Below are 19568 nucleotides of genomic sequence, written 5' to 3' on the forward strand. Positions count from 1 at the left end.
CAGCGCTGTGGAAGAACTTAAAAACTACGTTTCCCAACTGCTAACAGCGTTCACGGTGTTTTCTGTCAAGCGCAGGAAGGTCAGACCGTCAGACGCGTGCTTTTGAATGTAGGACCAGTTTCATGAAAGCAGAGGAAGAAATGTGTGTTTGCAAATAGAGACTTAGTGGCAGTGTACAGTTTGCCAGGACAGTGTAAACAGGAGCCGATGCTAACACGGAAAACAGCTTCTTTTATAAGAATGGTGCATCTAATTAACTGAAGTCTACCGCGTTGCTTTGCACTCAGCTAGCTTTTCCTAACACATCTTCCATCTTCTTCCACTTACCTGCCACTATGTTTAGGAGTCTTGTGAAACTCCAGAGTCAGCTTGGGAGTGCCCTTTCTCTCAGTAAATCGTGCTCAAGAAGTCAGCACTCACGATTTACTTTGAAATACTCAACAGCAGCAGCAGGTAAGATACTCAGTCTGACTGCAGCAGTATGTTTAAAAAATAATTTCTGTTGTACTCATGTGATGTTTTCTGATGTCACCAGAAAGAAGGAAGTTTTATGAAGATGTCAGCATATCCCAAGGTGAAGGTAAGTGCCAGATATTATTATTAAAAGGTCCAGTGTAGAAGTTATTAAAACCCTGTGTGCACAGTGTCAAAGTAAAACAGTGCTCTCCTTTTGGCATGTTAAAAGACCTACAGTGTTTCTGATATAGGTGTAATGATGTAATTACAGAATCAGAATCACCTTTATTGTCATTGCACAATAAAAAGAATACAGCACAACAAAATGTGTTTGTGCAACCTCTAAAACAATGCCAACATACACACACTCATTCATAAATGCGTAAGTGCTAAAAGGAGCTAATATTGCACAGTCCCAGTTTATTGCAATTTGCTGTTCCAACCTTGTGTCATAGGTGGTGTATACGAGATTAACCTTGACAGAAGGAAGCTGAAAACCCCTGGAGGGAAGCTGTTCACAGTGCCAAATGAAGCCCTGGCCATCGCTGTGGCAACTGAGTGGGATGCTCAAAGAGACACACTCAAATTCTACACCATGCACCTGGTATGACCTTTGACCTCAGGTTCAAATAAGGGTAAATGTGTCATATAAACAGAGAGAGACTGCTTCTTGTAACATAATAGGAAATATTAAATGTATTCAGCTTCAAGGACAATTTACAGTGATGATTTATCACACAACAAATGCCACATATTGTATTGTAGTTATGCTGTGCTTATGCGTACTTGTTTAGTCGTCCATTTTAATCTGATATAAATATTATGTGTTGCCTCCATGCTCTAGAAAGATAGTTTAGAATCGAAACTATATCAACTGACATTACAACTTGACACGGCTTTGTGTGTGTGTGAATTGTCTTTGTGAGAATTAGAGGTGTGAAAACCCGGTCATGTTTTCAGCTTTTCAGTCCCCCATTTAAGGTAACTTGTAAACTCTTCATGCAGACTACACTGTGCAACACAGCTCTGGACAATCCCACCCAGCGTAATGAGGACCAAATGATCAGTGCTGCTCTGAAATTTCTGGAGACTGACACAGTTTGGTAAACTACTCATTTTGTTATTTACTTTTATTTATACATTTACATTAAGCTTTTCAAAATATGGCTTAATCATTGCTTTTAATTACTAACAACAGTGATTTATCGGCTTTTCTATACAACATTTATTTCTAACAACACTCAATATAATCATCCTCAGTTTGCACATCAACACATTTTAAATGTCCATTCCCTCAATGAAGTGACAATCTTTCCTTTAAAACGTTATGCTTGTGGAATACATATGGATTAGTAACTTGCAGTATCGGCTTTAAATGTTAATGGTGTTGTTCTTCTGTGTGTAGTTACAGAATAGATGAGCCCCATGAATTGGTTGAGCTACAGAAGAATGAGTGGGACCCTGTGCTGCACTGGATTGAAAACAGGTAACAGCAGCATTAGTTTTTTTTTTTTTTTTTTTTACAGGATTTATACAGGACTTTCAAATTATTACTATTATTAAGATTACTAAGCTTTTTCCTAATTGTCTATATCTTCCTACAACTCATTTGCAGATACGATGTCACAATTGGCTCTTCATCTAGTATTTTGGGTCCTGAGATTCCAGAGGCAACCAAAGACACTTTCCGGCAACACCTGAAGTCTTACAACTTTTGGTCACTGACAGGTCAAATATGTCTCAACTGTTCCGACATAAACACTCTAAACCATTTACTTGCTCATGAAAACAGACCTAGATTTCAATATGGCCTACATGTATTTATTGTATTGTACGTATATGTATTTAAGTGCCTGCATTTAAGTTGTGTGACTGGACAAGAGTCAACATGTTATTTTTGTGATAATTAACCTTATTGCTTGGAAACAGGATTTTATTGTACTGTTACAGTTGCAGTAATATGGTTTCTCTTTTGCAGGGCTTGAGTATGTCATCACTCAGCTGAAGTCTGTTGTTCTGTCCCTGGGCATGATTGACAGACATCTGAGTGTGGAGCAGGCTGTGCTGCTCTCCAGACTGGAGGAGGAATACCAGGTAGAGGAGAGTGTTTGCACCCACAATCTTTCCAACAACATATTTGGTTAATGTTGCTTTCCACTATTGTTCCTCACAATAAGAAGCATTGTTTATCACTGTGCCTTACATCTGTCATAGTCAGAAAATTAAGTGCATTCTGTCCTCGAGAGAAACAGCACCATCTTCTGTTTCAACAGTGTTTTCCATGATAGTTAACATGGAAGCGCATAATATGCAAAGGAGTGTAGATGCTGACTTTGTTTATCAAATTATTCTTGACCTGTTTGTCTTCTGTCTCTGCTTGTGATAATGATTTTGTCACTTTGTACTGCATTGTGTATAGTGATTGGTTGCACTTGCTGCTTGCCATCATTTGCTTACCTCCATTTTTCTCCCACACAGATTCGGCGCTGGGGAAACGTCGAGTGGGCCCATGACTATGACATGTATGAGCTGAGGGCACGCACAGCTGCCGGAGCTCTTTTTGTTCACCTCTCATCTGAGAGTTCAACTGTCAAGCGCAAACTTCTACAGGACTGAGAAACATACTGAGAAAGAATCACCTCAGCTCATCAACAATGTACATTCATGCAGAAAAACACAACATCATGTTAGTTCCATTCAGCAATGACAGCAGCTCTGTCTGTCATCTGTTGCCGAAACATCTCACTCCAGCACAACATACTGGTTGTCGTTTTCTTTTTTTTTTGCACTGTTAATATGTGGAAGCTGCCAAGAGTGGCACACCTCATAGAGTTTCCAGGCGGTTCTCAGTCATCCGTGACATTTTGGACGCTGGTGACTACTACTGTTGTCTGTTTGGTGGTGGAATGTTAATTCCCTGGCTGCTTTTTCTGTGTGCTACGTTTGAAATCTGGAAGGTGCATATGCTATTCTACCAACAAGCTGTCCATATTAACTGTGCTGTGCAGACAAAGGCTTACTGCATGTGTAAAATATCCACCTGCAGTCGGTAAAACATACTGCATCCATATAACTAACTAGTTAAGATTGCTAACTTTATGTTTTATGTATTTTGATATAAAATACCAAACAGAGAAAGCCTGGTCATGAGTATTGCCTCAACGCTGTTTCTACAAAAAGTTTAATTTTACAGGTGAAGTGGCCCGCTCTGTGTCATCCTTCCATGTAAAAATCTGAAGGTTTCGTTGATTTTACAGTTAAATGATTCACATAAATATATAGTCTGACAGGTATTTGTCTGTGCCCTCTCCTCTGCATCTGAGCAAAACATGTCGGCGGAGTTTATTGTGAATTAAAACCCAAACAAGGCAAAACATTTTGACGAGTGTCTCTCTCAATTAATGAATATACTGTATGTACACATTCACTGTCTGTATCCTCTCACAGACCGAGTGCTGCAGTCATATAATAGCAATTTCAATTTTATTGTTGCAACCTTTGTACCTTTTATTTACACTTGCCCAACTCTCATGATGGGTGGTCTAACTGTCCAATCACGCTAAAGGTCAGGATTTGTTGGCCAATGACGTTGCTCTGTGGGCGGGACTTAATCGACGTTTCCTCATGTATCATCATCATCCCATGGACTGACTTGTTTGTTGTCGAGCAAGATGGAGTTCCTTTTGGGAAATCCTTACAGTACCCCAGTGGGGCACTGCATTGGTATGTAAATAGATATTTAGGAAACGACCGTGCATGCAGCTTGATGTGTTTGTCCCGGAAAGTGTGTGTTTAATGCAGTAGTCATTAACGGTCTTCCTACCATTAGCATGCTAACGTCCCTCAGTAAGTTCCCTACAGCTGGAGAGCCGCCGTTAGCCGCCTTGCTAACTAGTAGTTACGTTAACAGCTGCTGTCATTATGCTCGCGTTACCGTTTTCAAACTAAAGCTCTTTTTTTCATCCCACTGTCATTTCACCAGTCAGCGTTAAACACATTACTACAGCCACTTTTAGCTCTGAGGTTGGCTACAAACTAAATCAGCTAGCAGTTAGCTAGCCGCCAGTCATCGTCATAAGCAGCTGTTTTACTGAAACGTTCTTAAACGTTGTATCCTCAGCCTCCTTATTGTGTGTGTGTGTGTGTGTGTGTGTGTTGCAGAGAGAGCCACAGATGGCTCCCTGCAAAGTGAAGACTGGACTCTCAACATGGAAATATGTGACATCATCAATGAAACAGAGGATGGGTGAGTACCCAGAGAAAAATCAATGAGTGTCCATAGATGTTATTGATTAACATTCCTGTTCGTTAGATTCATTTCTTCTTTACGTGTCCCTTCGCTGTTTATGATGCATTTTGAATAGTCAGGCCTGTCTTTTCTTTACCTGTGTCATATTTAAACTAGAAGCCTAGCTCTAGTAATGTAAGTTGCATATATACAAGGCCTCTCTGCTTATCTCACTGCTCCATTAACCTTGTGTTTTAGCTGGTGTGTGAAGTCCAGGGCTTGTTTGATTAATGGGTTGTAAACTATGTAAAACATAGGTGGGTCTAGCCTGGCTTTACTCAATGTGCTGTAGCAGTCTATAAAAATAGGCGTGACTCTGCTTCTTTCTTGTCTCTGGGGAATGCAAGGGACTGTCATGTATCCTCCGCTGTGATGTGATGCTGATGTGATTTGTTAGAAGTGGTCAAAGAATTTAGGAAAAGTTAATTATTTCTATCTCACAGCAGAACAGTCGCAGTGTTCGTCCAGAGGTTGTGTAAAGTCAAGGAATCATTGACACACGCCCCGGCATGGTCGTCTGTGTGTCAGTGCCATCCATTATGCCCCCTCAAACCTTTGGCTATTAACCTCGTGTTAACGCCACAGTTTAATGGCAGTCCATTAAAAAGTAGTGGGCATATGGATCCTTGCTATCCCTGTGTCTTTAATGTGTGCTTTTACTTGTTTGCGTGTGTATGTGTGTAGGCCAAAAGATGCCATTAGAGCAGTGAAGAAGAGGCTGAATGGCAACAGGAACTATAGAGAAGTGATGCTGGCTTTAACGGTGAGTTGGGTGGTTACACTGCATCAAATATATTATTAGGTACATCCAGTTGTTCTATTGTCAACGTTGGCCATGTCAGAAATAGTCACATATGATGTCACGTATTTAATGTGTCTCTCACAAAATGCAGGAATGTAAGTCATGTAAATATGTAGGTCACTTGATTGTATGACATAATGTGTATTCACAGAAAAGCTGCATCGTCATGCACTGTCTGGGTTGTGAAATCCTCATTGCAGTTACGTTTGATTTACAGCCTGTGACAAAAGCAGCAGCGTATTCTGAAAACTGTTTCTGCTCTGCACCCACCAGGTCCTGGAGACGTGTGTAAAGAACTGCGGCCATCGTTTTCATGCTTTAGTCACCAGCAGGGATTTTGTTGACGGTGTGCTCGTTAAAATCATCTCCCCTAAAAACAACCCACCTACAATCGTTCAAGATAAAGTCCTCGCCCTAATTCAGGTAAGATATCGATGAGATTGTGTGCACTTTTTTTTAGGTGTTTATTACAGCAGGTGTGGCTGTGCAGCTGTCCAGGAGGTTGCCTGTCATCCCCAGGCAGCACCTCAGGTAAAGTCGTGTCTCCAGGGCTCCAGCCAGGAGCAGCTCCAGTTACCTGGCACAGCTCAGGTATCCCTGCAAGGCTCATGTGAGCTGCTCTTATTTCCATCAGGGGAACCATGTGACTACAGCTACAGCATTAGCTCCAGGAAGGCAGCACATTATACCTGTGAGAGAAACGAGCGAATCTAAGCGTTTCTTGTTTGTCTTGCCACTCGACAAACAAGTTCACGACAACAGAGTCAGCTGGGGAAATTGTGTGGGAAAGCAGAGCTTCCTTCATGCACACATAGCCAGGGTGTTGTTGACATTTCATTTAGCAGGATGTGTGTGCAGACCGCAGTGGTGTTGTGGAGCTCCTTCAGTGTGATAAAAATGAGCATGCTTGCAGTTAATAGTCTTGAAAGTAAGTTAATATTCCAGCCAATCGCTGTGAAAGACGTGGAAATCTGAATTTAGATCACAGTAGCTTGCAGTTGCTGTCACAAAATAGAACAAGAACTCCCTCAAAGTCTTTGTGCACTTGTATTTTTAAAAGTGTGTCATGTGTTTGAGGTGCTGTGTAAAGGACTTGAAACGATTCAGAGAGCAGACCTCATTTATTATACTGACATTTATTATACTCGCTTTGCTTGCTGTGTCCGCACTCTCTTCAACCGTCTTTTTTTTTTTTTCATTCGCTCACTCGTTGCCTTTCTTGTCTTCTCCAGGCATGGGCTGATGCTTTCAGGAGCAGTCCAGACCTTACAGGCGTGGTCCAAATCTATGAGGAGCTAAAGAGGAAAGGCATTGAATTCCCCATGTCAGAACTGGAGACCCTGTCGCCTATACACACACCCCAGCGGGTAGGAGCCAGAAGATTTTATGCAAAGATTAATCAGAATAGATTATCTTTCTAATTAATCTGCCACATTATGTTCTGTTTATTATCTCATTGTCTGTTGCCTCTAGTCCGCAACTGCTCCAGAGGGCGACTCCACCCTACACAAGTACACCACCACCACTACTCAGCCCACACCGCAGGCCGTCCCACCAGCCTACAATAACCCACAGGTCCAGGTCCCCAACATCCATGCCTCTGGCTCCATCAATCCTACACCTGAGCAGGTACAGCATTGTCCCCATAAATAACTGAAAATAAACAGTTGCTTCCGATGTGTATCCAGCCTGTAACAACCTGCAGACGCTTACACATTCAAATTTCAGGTTTCTTCTCCATGGATATTGTTAGAATAAGTTTCATGCAATTGAACTGTCATTGTTTAGTCTACTTTGTAATTGCACTATGATCACTTTTGATTGTCACCGGCACTTCAACCTGTTATCTGTCGCTTGAGCCTCAAGCGCTTATCTACTTAGCAGCCACAATTGCAAAGTGCGTGTGAAAATTATGTCAATATAATCTACTATCACGATTTTTAATGTTCAAGTAGTTTCACTGAAATTTCCAAGCTGGTTTTCTGAATCACCACTCTGTTCAGGTTTTCTAACATCAGCTTGTGTGTAGTCAACTGATGGCGGATGACTTTATCTCTGTGTCATCCAGATTTGCCGGCTGCGCAGTGAGTTGGACATTGTTCGCGGAAACACCAAGGTGATGTCAGAGATGTTGACTGAGATGGTCCCTGGACAGGAGGACGCCTCAGACTACGAATTACTACAGGCAAGGAAACACTTGTGTGTCTCTATTTGTGTAATGGGAAAATATAAAAGGGAAGTATTTTGATTGTTTGAACAGACCTTTGCAAACCATTATGGAAAACATAACCTGAGACCATCATGTGTTACATGTGTTTACTTGTGTCTGTACACCTCGTAGGAGCTGAACAGGACTTGCAGAGCCATGCAACAGAGAATTATGGAGCTCATCTCCTGTGTTTCCAATGAAGCTGTGACCGAGGAGCTGCTGCATGTCAACGACGACCTCAACAACATTTTCTTACGTTACGAAAGGTTAGAATAGAAACCTCATGACAAGTCCACATGCAAATGCGGGTACAGACTCATCTGTTGGAGGAAATAAAAACACACACACATTCAAACTTGTCTCTAATTCGACGGTATTTCAGTGTTTGCACAGATTTGGTTAAGTAAACTGAAGGGCTGTTGTTAATTGCTTTCATTTTGTCCCTCAGGTATGAGCGGTTTAGGTCTGGGAGGTCTTCAGCTCAGACTGTCAACAATGGGGTGAGTCAGCAATCTACTCAGGTGGTGAAACGCCAAGTGTTTGCATCACTCGACTCACCATCTCCAGGCTTTTATTTTCTGCTCATCTTTTCTCATTCGTTGACGTCCACACCTTTCAGTGTCTGTGATGTGTCTTTGCATGTTACATTACCCGTTGGGCTTAATGGTGTCTTCCAAGTGTGCTTATCTGTCAGTTACTGCCCTTTAGCAGATGTACATGCCTAGTTAATTGGCAACAGGCACAGCAATTATAGTTTACATTGACAGTCTTTTTCATGAATTTGTTGCGATATAATAGAGTCAGAGCTGGCCTGCTGTTTTTAAGTCCCGTCCAGTAGGGGGAAACATTGACTGCGACAAAACAATGCAAAGCAAAATCACTGCAATTTGCATATGCATTTTTGTTACCCATGTCAGAAGGAAATATGATCAACATAACAATACATCAGTCCCCTGAGAAGGCTGCCAGCATTATCGGAAGCTGAGCTTGGCTCCACATCTAACAGGTGCCCTTTTATTGTTTCCTGAATGGTTCCCACTTGGCAGTTTTATTGACGTCCATTCCAGTCCCGTATGGTTTCAAATGGACCTGTCAACAAATAACACAGTGTCTAAATCTAGATTGAGAATGGCATTTATCAACAGCTATGATTTAGTTCTGGTTTCCATGAATGTCACACGCCCACAGCTGCTAACAGTAGAACTTTTTCTCTGCTTCATAGCCTCTGTCGGTTTCCTCACTGCTGTTTTAATGCTGCGTAATACTGATTCATGATGTTTTCTCAATTAGATGCCGGTAAATGCCACCAGAAATCTTTTGGCTGCTTCATTGGCTTTCCAATTAATTAGACATGCTTTATCTGCCATAGGTTCATACCATTACATTTGTGTCCCTACACAGGCATGTCAATGGTATTCACTGTCTCTTCCTTTCTGTTCTTTTCTGTTCTACTGTTTCTGTGGCTAGCTGAGACAGGCAAGTATGAAAATATTGTCCCTAAATGACCAGTGTCACCCCCACCACCCCCACCCCCTCACCCCCCTCCACAGCGACGGTTGAAACATGGTTAAATTATATGGGCCCAGCCTCTACCACTCTCTTTCACCCCATACGGCATGTTTTGACTATGCAGCCCCCAGCAGCCAATGGCACAATGAAAACTGGAGGTAGACTGACGGCGACATGACCGCTGTCACGTTATGTTGCAGTATCTCAGACAGAGTTTGAGATTTGCAAAATGATCTTGATAGAGCAGCCCCTCCAGAGCCCAAAGATTCAGTCTCTCCTCCTCCTTCCCTGCCGTCGTTCTGCCTTCTTAAGGGGGTTGTTTTTGTCTTAATGGATAGCCAGCAGTTAGAAAGCATCTGCTTTAACTGACAACAAATCAAACCTAAATGCCAAATTGGTCCATTTCCTCTGCGAAAAACAAAATATATTGTGAAACAGTGTTTTTGGAGCCCCTTAAGAAATAGTTTTCCAGGAGGATGTTTAATTTCCCGTTACCCTCAGTCACAGACATTTTCATGCTCTCCTGAAGCTAACCAACAAAATTTCCATCTTTTAAATTGTTCTTATTTATGCACTGTGTCTTCATTTTTTGTGTAGACCACTTTTTTTTTTTTTCTTTTAATCTTTTAGTCCATATTTTAGCAAACACAGTCAAGTGTTGTGTTGTATAACCCTGCCTTTCCTTAGCCTCCCACAAAAGGATTTGTTTTGCGTCTCCTGAGCCACAGAGCTTAAATCCTTCCCTCTGCTCCTTCACTATATATTGTGTCTCATCACTCCTCCTTCACCAGGTCCTGAGTGAGGCTACAGAGGACAATCTGATTGACCTCGGCCCCGGCTCCCCGGCCGTGGTCAGCAACATGCCCAACGCAGCCCCGACCAGCCTGCCCCCCACCATCGCTGCTGCCCCTGCTGCAGCGCCCTCCTCCCCTGCCACCTTGGCCTCTCGCCTGGCTGGTCTTGGTATGCATCTCCTACCTCAGACATTAGACAAGTGTTCACTTTGGGGCAACACAACTATCAGACAATGAATGAATTTCCCTTTGGGTATTAATAAAGTCATTTATCGTATCATATTGATCCTATCTAAAGAGGCTTTATCAACAATATCTGGCTGTGTTGCTGACACAGTAACATTAGGCTGAATGGTGTCAACAGGAGCAGCTTTGTGAAATCAGCCTGCTGATTAATTAGTTATATAATATTGGAGCCAAACTGAGTCCTCTCATGCCAGACTTTAAAAAAAAAATTTAGTCACAGAGACCACAGCTTTAGCAGAGACAGTTTATAATGTTGCTTTGTTGCCATAATTAAGTGTTTACTTGTGTATAAATGAGTGGATAAAATGAACAGTTCCACATTTCAGGTTTAACCTCTTTAGGTGATTATGGTTGATTCAACTTTAGGTCTGTGAGTTAATTATAGATCTATTTTATCTTAGTATAATACTGGAAGTGGGTTAAAAGTAGTTCAAATCTACATCTGGTTCCTGCTCATAACCCTCCATAAACCCACATCTTGTCATTACGTTTGGGTTTGTGTATGGATTAAAATAACAAGATAGAATGAGGTCATTACTGAGCTTCAGTGGGTGAGCGTTGGTAGGTGTGTCTGAACTTTGGACTGAGCCTGGCCTGCTGCTTCCAGTCTTTCTGCACAGATATGATCTGCAAGAAAGCAAGTACACAGATTTTTTTCAAAAGAAGTTAGAGTATATATTTACCTCCTGCATCTGAAGCACTCATAGCCCCGAGCTGATTCTGCGTTTGACCTGATAACGGCAGCATTGCACCACAGTGGGTTTCTGACACTGTTGCAGAGGCTCTGTAGTTGGCTCAGTAGTTTCTGCAGTGAGCTTGTGTTTTTACACTGAAGGGTTACTTGATAAATCAAGTGTATTATTTATTCTCCAGACATGGGTGCGGACAGCGTAAGCAGCACTCTGAGCTCTCTGCCCAGCTGTAAGCCTCCTACTCAGGACGACTTTGATGTGTTCGCTCAGACCAGGACCGGAGCCATGTCCGAACCACGCAAGACGTAAGAAATCAATTTAAACCTCTTATTGATTCTACTCTTCATTCATTTTTAAACATTAAAAATAACAGTTAATATGACCTTTGATATAGAGTATAAATCAAATGTGGCTTTTTAAAACCCACAGCCATCCTGAGGGGAAGACCTGTAAATCAACCGTTGTCATTTTTAATCTTGACATCTTCAAGTGTGATGTTTTGGAGCCTTTTTTTTGCTTAGAAAGTGCCTGAGACAATTAATTGATTATCAAAAGATTCAGTTACATATTTGTTTTCAATGAGGAAGCAACAGGCAAAAACAGCACTTTACTAAAAACCCATGTCTGTGTCCTTTGTCAGTGGTACAGCAGAGGACGGCCAGGCTCCAGCCAGCCTTCCTCCCACTCTGGACGTCGTGCAGCCAGCTGCAGGAGCGGTGAGTGACCCAGGCTCATGTGTCCAGTGTGGGCCGTTACTACTTTTCACTCTGTTTTTTCATGGCCATGCAGGGAACATCTTCAGCTTATCTGTGTGCTGTGTGACAGGCTGTATCTCATGACTGAAATGCTGCTGTTCAAACTTGTTCAGTTTGTAGCATTTTTTGCTTCTCTTAAGAATATCAAGTAGCAGTACCTTTTCTTATCTGTTGTTATTTATGCATTATTGGCAAGACTGGAATAGATTGTGTCTTATCAAACTGTACTCATCAAGTAGGAGAGCAAACACTTCAGACCAGTACCTAATTTATCACTCGCAGGTTGTTTTCCACTTTTGAAATCTAGTTTGCTGTGTATTGAAAGGATAAACTTTCGATCAGATTGTTCTTCACTGGATGAAAGTTAATTTCCTGCTGTGGCAGACACGTGTTTCCTGTATTCCTCTTCACCAGCATCACCAGCGCAATGTGCACACTGTAATGTGTGTTTGTGTGACTGTGGTCTTGCTCATGTGATGTGCTGCTGCACCATCCACAAACATTTATTTCATTAAAATCCCTTTATTTTTTTCCCCCCTCTTGAAATATTTTCTTAAGTTGCATTTGAGTTAACTCTGAAGTTCATTTAAGTCACATCTTCTTTTGTGTTTGGGGTGGGATTTTTTTTTTTTTCTTTTTTTTTGTTCTGTTCTGTTCTCCGGCCACCTGTGGCGGTCTCGATGCTGCCCCCTGTAGGGTGTCGGCGGCCAGTCCTCTGTCATGGATGACATAGAGGAGTGGCTGTGTACTGATGTGGTGAGCCCATCATGATTTTTATTTCTGCCTGCATTATTCCTCCTCTCCTTTTCCTGTTTTATCCCCTTATCTTTTTCTAAGTGCTTTTTGTAACCAGAAAGTAATGCCTTTCTCTAATATCACATTTCCTCACTCTTTGACCACATTTTAATACCCCAGCTTATTTAAAAGTTACTAACAGTGTGTTTTGAAGGTGAACTGACTATTGTGAAAAAATATTCTGAAATGAGCATAAGGCCTTGAATTCAATTGTCTATAATAAGGTTGTCTGGGCTGTGAATAACTAACCACTCTCAGCTTCGACAATCAAGCTCCTTCTATATGAGGGAAGGATATTTAGACGTAGCTTCACATTTGTATAAAGTTCCCTAAATACTTTTTGTTGCCTAATCTTAGCTGTGTCTGTCTGAACCGAAGCTTGACTTGAGAGTTTTTTAATGTGATGCAGGAGAAGAGAGGATGTATATGTTTGTATTTGTGGTCAAGAACAATTGATAAAGAATTACAAGACTTCATGCTCATTTCACACTTAATCGAGAGACTGTGTTGCAGCATTAAGTGGAAATATCCTGGTGTGTTGGTGGGTTAGACAAATGGTGGATACGTTTTGGTTTCTATAATTAGTCCTTTAAGTGGGCATCAATGGAAAATGGCACTGATGGGTAAGTGGCTCCTTGACTGGTGAACGTTAAATGATAAAAATGTTCTCTGCTCTGTTTGGGACTCATGCTCAGGATCAGAATGTGTCTTGTCTGGTTTGTAGTGGTTTGCAGTGAAATCAGTTTGACAGGCAGTTGTTATCAGGTTTGACATTGTGTTTTTTTTTCGCCCTACAGAAAGGAGATGAAGGTGAAGAAGGCGTGACCAGTGAAGGTAAGACGACACAAATCATAAAAACTAAAACACAGACAAGTTCTCAAAATGTTCTCCTCACCAGATTTAATTTCACATTCCTTTTACTCCAGAGTTTGACAAGTTCCTGGAGGAGAGAGCCAAAGCTGCAGAGATGACCCCCAGCCTACCGTCGCCCCCCACTGGTGAACCGGGCGCAGAACAGGCAACCCCCAGCCACAAGAAGTCAGACAGGCCAGAGGACGCTTTGTTTGCCATGTAGAACCTTTCACCCCGACCCTCCATCCATCAGCCTGAGAGTCCGACCAGCCCAGAAGCATCACCCCCTCCAGGACGGACTGACCTACACTAAAACACATCCACCTCCATTTTCACCACAACACAGTTGAGTTACACTACAGAGATTTGTACATGGCATCCTTGTAAAAAAGAGAAAAGAAAAGAAAAAAAGGGAATTATTCTTGCTCTCCGTTAATTTCCCGTTAGAAAGAGAAAACCAAATAAATAATAAATAGCCTATTTTGATACGCCACTAAACAATGGATCTCACCCACATGACGACCAGTGTCAGAGGCAATGAGGCAGCCTGCTTATTCCTTCTTCTTTACGTGTGAAGAATCTCCCTCCGCCTGCTGTGGACTGCAGAGCTTCGTGTTGCAGCTAATCGTTTAGAAAGATTCCTTGTCATGAGTAGGAAATCCGTTTCCTTTCCGAGCCCTCAGAGCATGCATTAAAACCACCAAACTTGATCATTTAAGTTTTAACTATATTAAAGAACCCCTGACAGAAAACGTTGTAGTTGCTATCGCAGAACCTAAAGGCAGAAACGCTGAGCGTACCCACACGGATATCGTTGTGGTGTTTGTATCGGTCCCTTTTTTCCAAATCGGCCTGAGTTGAACTGTAAATCTGTAAATGACAAATGTCAAGTTTATGCGTTGTGTGTATATTTAAGCTACTGTATGTATGAAAAAGATGTGGATTTATTGTAGATTTTTTGAAAATGGTTCTATGTTTGCAGCTGCTTTGACAATGTAGGGACAATGTACCTTACCAGGGTCAAGTTTTCCACAAGAAAAGGGAATAATAGTAAACATCTGATCATGTACGAGCTCTAAATCAGAAAGATAAAAAGAAGGGAACCGTAATTCTAGTGACGGGCATGATAATTGCGCACCATACCGACAAAATGTGTCCTTTTACCTTCCTTTTTTTGATTCTGTCGTCTCACATCGTAGATTTCTCTTTAGATTTAACCGCAGTTGTTTGATGATGTGTTGGTCACGACAGATTTACTGAGATTATTTTGCTGAGATTTTTATTAGCACAAAGCTGCTGTAGTTGGTTTTTACTTCCATCTGCTAAATGATACCGTCTAATTATTCTTGTTTATGTAACGATCTGTGTGCTGAAGGTGTGTCGTGTGTCGACGCTTTGGCGGGGAGCGGGAATGTTATTTTAAAGAGAATCCCAGTCGGAGTTCGTGGTAGCTGAGGAGACGCATGCTGTCGTTGGTGAGTTTTACTCATTGATTGTAGATTTTAACTCCTTTTTTTGAATGGAAGATGCTGTATCCGTATCTAAAACTGAGTTTAGAGGACCAAATCCGTGCTGTCTTCTGGATGTGGAAGGAAAATCCCGAATGACTTTGTGTTGTTCTCACCGTAGTCCAGTCCTGTCTGGAACCTAGACTCAGCTTCATATCCAGGGAAATGTAATGAGGGGGTTCCGTATCACACTACGAAAGCCGTTTGCACATTATTTTTCTCCTTTATTTCTTGACGCTGACATCTTAAAATAGCCTGACCTTTCAACGTGACATTTGTTTTCAGAAAATGAGCTTGCCGCAGACACACCGCTACAAATCAGACATTTCACTCTTTTGACAATAATAAAATGCAACATGTTACACAATCACAACAAGCTTAAAACAAGCGTGCACTTTGACAGCCGTGTTACCTTTTAACTCGTACTGTAAATCAGCTAACACTTAGCCAGATGTAAGTAATGAGAAACAGAGGTGTAGAAATAATTTATTCAGCACTATTTTTTTTTTCTTCAGATCAGTATTTGAAATGATTTTATTGTAGAAAGGGGAAAGGGAAATGAAATGAACTAAAATGTGTAGGGAGAGTATGAAAAGTTGTCATAATGATGGAAAAATGTGTTTCAGTGTTTTTGGCTTTTGTTTATGGAGTTCAGACTTTCCTTTTTATACACTGCTGCTGGCTAATGTATCTTCTCTGTCATGTTTGTTCGTTTCATGGCGTGTTGTTGTTGGTTGAATGTGTCCATACAGTGAACATACAGACGTGGTTTATAACAGACAGGTCACTGATTTGTAACTGTAAAAGAATCACCAGTTTTTCCCACTCATCCCATGAAAGAAACATATTTTTCATGAACTCACTCACTCAGTTTTACGGACTAACTAGCAGATGACTAAACAGACTCACATACTTACGGACACTTTCGTAAAAGCATTGACATCACACTTTTTTCTTTATTTTTTTGGAAAGGGACACTTCCTTTCTACTTCTGTTTTCTTGTTTTAGTATAAAATGTTTATACGTACGTGTGTCTGTGAACGTGTGTGTGTGTGTGTGTGTCAGCTGTTCTGCAAGTCAGAAACGTTTTTATCTCAGCTGAGCAAAAAGACGCCTCCAAATGTGTGTTTAAAGAATACATGTCGTCCTGTTTGATACCGCCCTGGTTTATTTCAGTGTGAGCTCTGTCAGTGGTTTGTAACTGAGTCTCAGCGTACTGTTAACTCTGCCAGAGTCATCTCAGACCTGTTTTTTCAGAGGAACAATCCGTCTCTCTGTTTGTCGCTGGATGATATAAAAAGAGATGCTGTAAAGGGAGGCCGTGCTGTGTGACTGCTACTTTCTTGAGTTGCCTCATCTCTCATTTCTCTTTGTGTTGTTTGACTTATGCATGAACTCTAATAAAACATTAGCAGTGTGTGATCCAGATTTTTTTTTTGGTCTCTGTTGTTTTTATTTTTATCTGAATCCAAATATTCAGTGCAACATGAAGCTTCACCACGGCGTCCTGCCACCGCTCCTTGGCACACCGTCCTTTCGCCTGGATCCCTCTTCAGTTGGTAATAACCAAGGCTGACCTGCAGTAACCCTTTCCATTTACCTCACCCCCGCCACTCCACCACCCCGCCTCTCTCTGGAGGGCCGTGGGCCCCACACCAGGGGCTTCCCCATTGGCCATCTGGAATCGCCTCATCCCACAACATGGCCCCTCACATTCTGCCTCAGTTACTGGAGCGTTTTCCCGGTCAAAAAAGAAAGAGGGGTGTGTCTGCCAGACAGTAGACTGGAATACACCAGTACACAGGATCCAGTGTGACTCAACATGTGCCGTTTTTAAATGAGTAAATTATGTCTCTGAAATCGTACTGCACAAAAGAGCTGGGGGATTTTTCTCTAGAAGAGGTAAATGGATGCTTTTATGTTTTCAGTTTGATCACAGGAGAGAAAATAGATTCAAAGATTAGAATCAAAAATAATCATGGAAATTTAGAAATGTGAACTTGTTAAAGCTTGTTTGTTCAATTGTTAGAAGAAAAAAAAAGATAAAAATCTGAATGTGAAGTAGAAATATAGTGATTTTTTCCTTTGCCAGAAGCAGAGACACCATGTGCTACTTGTTGGCATGAGACTGTATGACTGTGTATGGCAACATGCTGCTACAACTACTACCACATAGTGTAGATATGTGTGATTTCTTATGATACAGCGATTCAAGATTGAGATAAATTATGGTCAAGATATGACTGTTGCCCCAGTTAAATAGTAATAAGACTCAATAATTATTAGATCCTATTAGAGTTGCACGATACCCACGGTAGCCACGGTACCCCGCGGTGCCAAAACGTAACGGTTCCTACTATACTACAAATTCTACACGACGGTACTACCGTGGATTACTACTACCGGTGCCAGTTTCCGCTACATAGCGGCCGCCGCCTCTCCTCTCCTCTCGGCTTCTCACTGCACGCACTCCCTTGTAAACAAAACCCACATGCACCCACTGCAACCTAACTACACAGCTGCTGAATGATTGGCTGTTTGCCTGTTACTGGTGATGTCCGGGGATATGATAGGCTGTTTCCGCACGCTGGGTCCGCCCGTCTGTTCTCTGATTGGCTGTTCGTGTGTTCATGCCGGCAAGAACGGACTCCATGAAGACAGCTGAGAAAGCGCTTCAATAGAAACTCGCTTCAAAACAAACAACGAGCTAAAGTTCTGTCTCGTCCGACGCGCGCACGGCTTCACAAACACGAGACAACACACTGACCATGGCAGAAGCACCGGGCGCGAGCGGCGAGTCTGCCGCGGTGTCGTCGTCAGTGGCACTTAATTAATTTAGCTCTGTTTATTTTCTCATTGGCTAATATCAGGCTATATGCTCCGTGTACAGGCTGAGGAATAAAGAGTTAAAGGATGTCCAAGTATAAAGCACCTAGAAAATGCAATAAAATATAGTTTTCACAGGGAATCAGTTCCTGTTCGTTGTATTTTGTCCTCTATGATTTATTATGAAGAAGCATTATTGTCAAATAGATTTTTTTTTAAAAGACAGTGGATTTGTTTTTATCCTAAGTTGATTATTTATATTTGTTAAACATAAATTAATGTGCAAGAGACTGAATGGTTATTTATTTTCCACCATATAAATTCTAACTTTATTTATTTGTTTTTTATTGCTTATTTAAAAATATTTGTTTCAGTCTAATTCCTACTTCACTAGTATTATGTTTATCATGCACCAAACAACATTATAAGTAATTAATAAGTATTTATAACTTGTACAAATACATTGCAGTTCATAAAAATAATAATAATAAAAAAAGGTTGCAGTATCGTGATATTACCCGGAACCGTGATACTTTGTCTGGTATAGTACCGTGGTTACTCATTTTGGTATCGTGACAACTCTAGATCCTATGCATCATATTTAATCTTAACATCATAACATCTGTTGCAGAGGCCTGAAGGTGTGGAGCTTTTGATCGGTCAGAGATCAATTTAACTTCACCGAGGAGAAGAAATACAGAGGATTTACAATTCCACGGCCTTTATTCCACCGATGGACACTCCACTCCAGCCAGTGTGTGTGTGTGTGTGTCTATCCTCCTGTCCAAACACAGTTATTTAGCACACCCTGCTGGTTGGACTATGGAACCTGAAGACACACACACACACACACACACACAGGTCAAAGCGAGCGGGAAATGAACCAGGTTATAAGAAAATCATGAACCATTAATAAATCTGAATCTTAAATGACAAAAGGAGCCAATAGAAAGTGTCACAGGTGTGAGTGGGACTGCTGGTCAGAGCTGTGGTGCATTGTAGTTGCATTGCATGTCATGTTTCCACAGTGCAATGGAGCTGCTCTGCAACACAGAACTTGACCATAACACAACCCAACACGTATAATCAAAGAATTATCTATTATTATACAATTTACATTTGTCAGCATGGCACAGGTAACCATCAGGTCAGCTCCACAGCACTGTTATTAACCTGAGTGCATCATATTGCCCAGTGTTGGGGAGACTGTTTATACAGGCTGGTGAATGATGTTCTGTGCAAGTGTTATCTGTATGAGAATTACAATTACTGAAGTCATTCAATGGAAAATTCATAATCTATGTATTTTAATTATGTTTAGATTGTCAAAGATGAGGTGTGTTCTTAGAGATTTTTTTTTTTTTTCAGTGGTGTATTAAATGTGTTTCAACGTCCATAAACTATTAAAAACATGCTAATGTTCGCCACATTGTTAAACTGAATGACTTGCACCTTCATTAGCATAAACATGGAAATGGTAGTTTATTTTCAATCTATATCACATACATCATCTTTCTGCTGTAAATAATTGTATTCATCCACAACACACCACGTGAACTAGTTATTTGGCTTGTTGTGATTTTGTCTTCTTTTTTTTTCTAATAAAGATTTCCATCCTTATTATTTCAACTTTTCCATCTGCAGTTTTTGTTAGGACTGTATCAAAAAGGTGTCGATCTATACCTATGATCATCTTTGAGAGTACTGTATACTGTTATTTGTTTATCTTCATTTCTGTGTCTAACAGAGTTCTTTGTAGGCTTCAGGTGCAGATGACATTAAAATTTGTGAAAAGGGTCAAATAGCACCTCTAACACCCATTCTGCAATTTTTTAT

General features: G+C 41.2%; 2 protein-coding genes across 3 annotated transcripts; both read left to right on the top strand.

The window, feature by feature from the left end:
• The first annotated feature begins 90 nt into the window (after positions 1-90).
• On the top strand, positions 91-3131 carry atpaf2 (ATP synthase mitochondrial F1 complex assembly factor 2). The gene is made up of 8 exons (XM_085761801.1): positions 91-453; positions 536-580; positions 912-1060; positions 1462-1559; positions 1862-1942; positions 2072-2184; positions 2435-2550; positions 2935-3131. The coding sequence occupies exons 1-8, from the start codon at positions 336-338 to the stop codon at positions 3070-3072; spliced, it is 858 nt and encodes a 285-aa protein (XP_085617927.1). The 5' UTR covers positions 91-335; the 3' UTR covers positions 3073-3131.
• Positions 3132-4100: 969 nt separating this feature from the next.
• tom1l2b (target of myb1 like 2 membrane trafficking protein b) lies at positions 4101-16334 on the top strand. Of its 2 annotated transcripts, XM_085761798.1 has the most exons (15): positions 4101-4179; positions 4618-4702; positions 5429-5507; positions 5820-5969; positions 6779-6913; positions 7020-7175; positions 7615-7731; positions 7888-8021; positions 8204-8255; positions 10056-10227; positions 11178-11301; positions 11637-11712; positions 12448-12507; positions 13344-13380; positions 13473-16334. In XM_085761798.1, exons 1-15 carry the CDS (start codon positions 4128-4130, stop codon positions 13619-13621), a joined length of 1578 nt encoding a protein of 525 aa, XP_085617924.1. In that variant the 5' UTR covers positions 4101-4127; the 3' UTR covers positions 13622-16334. The 2 variants fall into 2 exon arrangements, with proteins under 2 accessions (XP_085617924.1, XP_085617925.1); XM_085761799.1 differs by lacking the exon at positions 12448-12507.
• Positions 16335-19568: the final 3234 nt, after the last annotated feature.

The sequence above is a fragment of the Trachurus japonicus genome, chromosome 19 (assembly GCF_045865225.1).
Source record: "Trachurus japonicus isolate A0001 chromosome 19, Traja_1.0".
Lineage (NCBI taxonomy): Eukaryota > Metazoa > Chordata > Actinopteri > Carangiformes > Carangidae > Trachurus > Trachurus japonicus.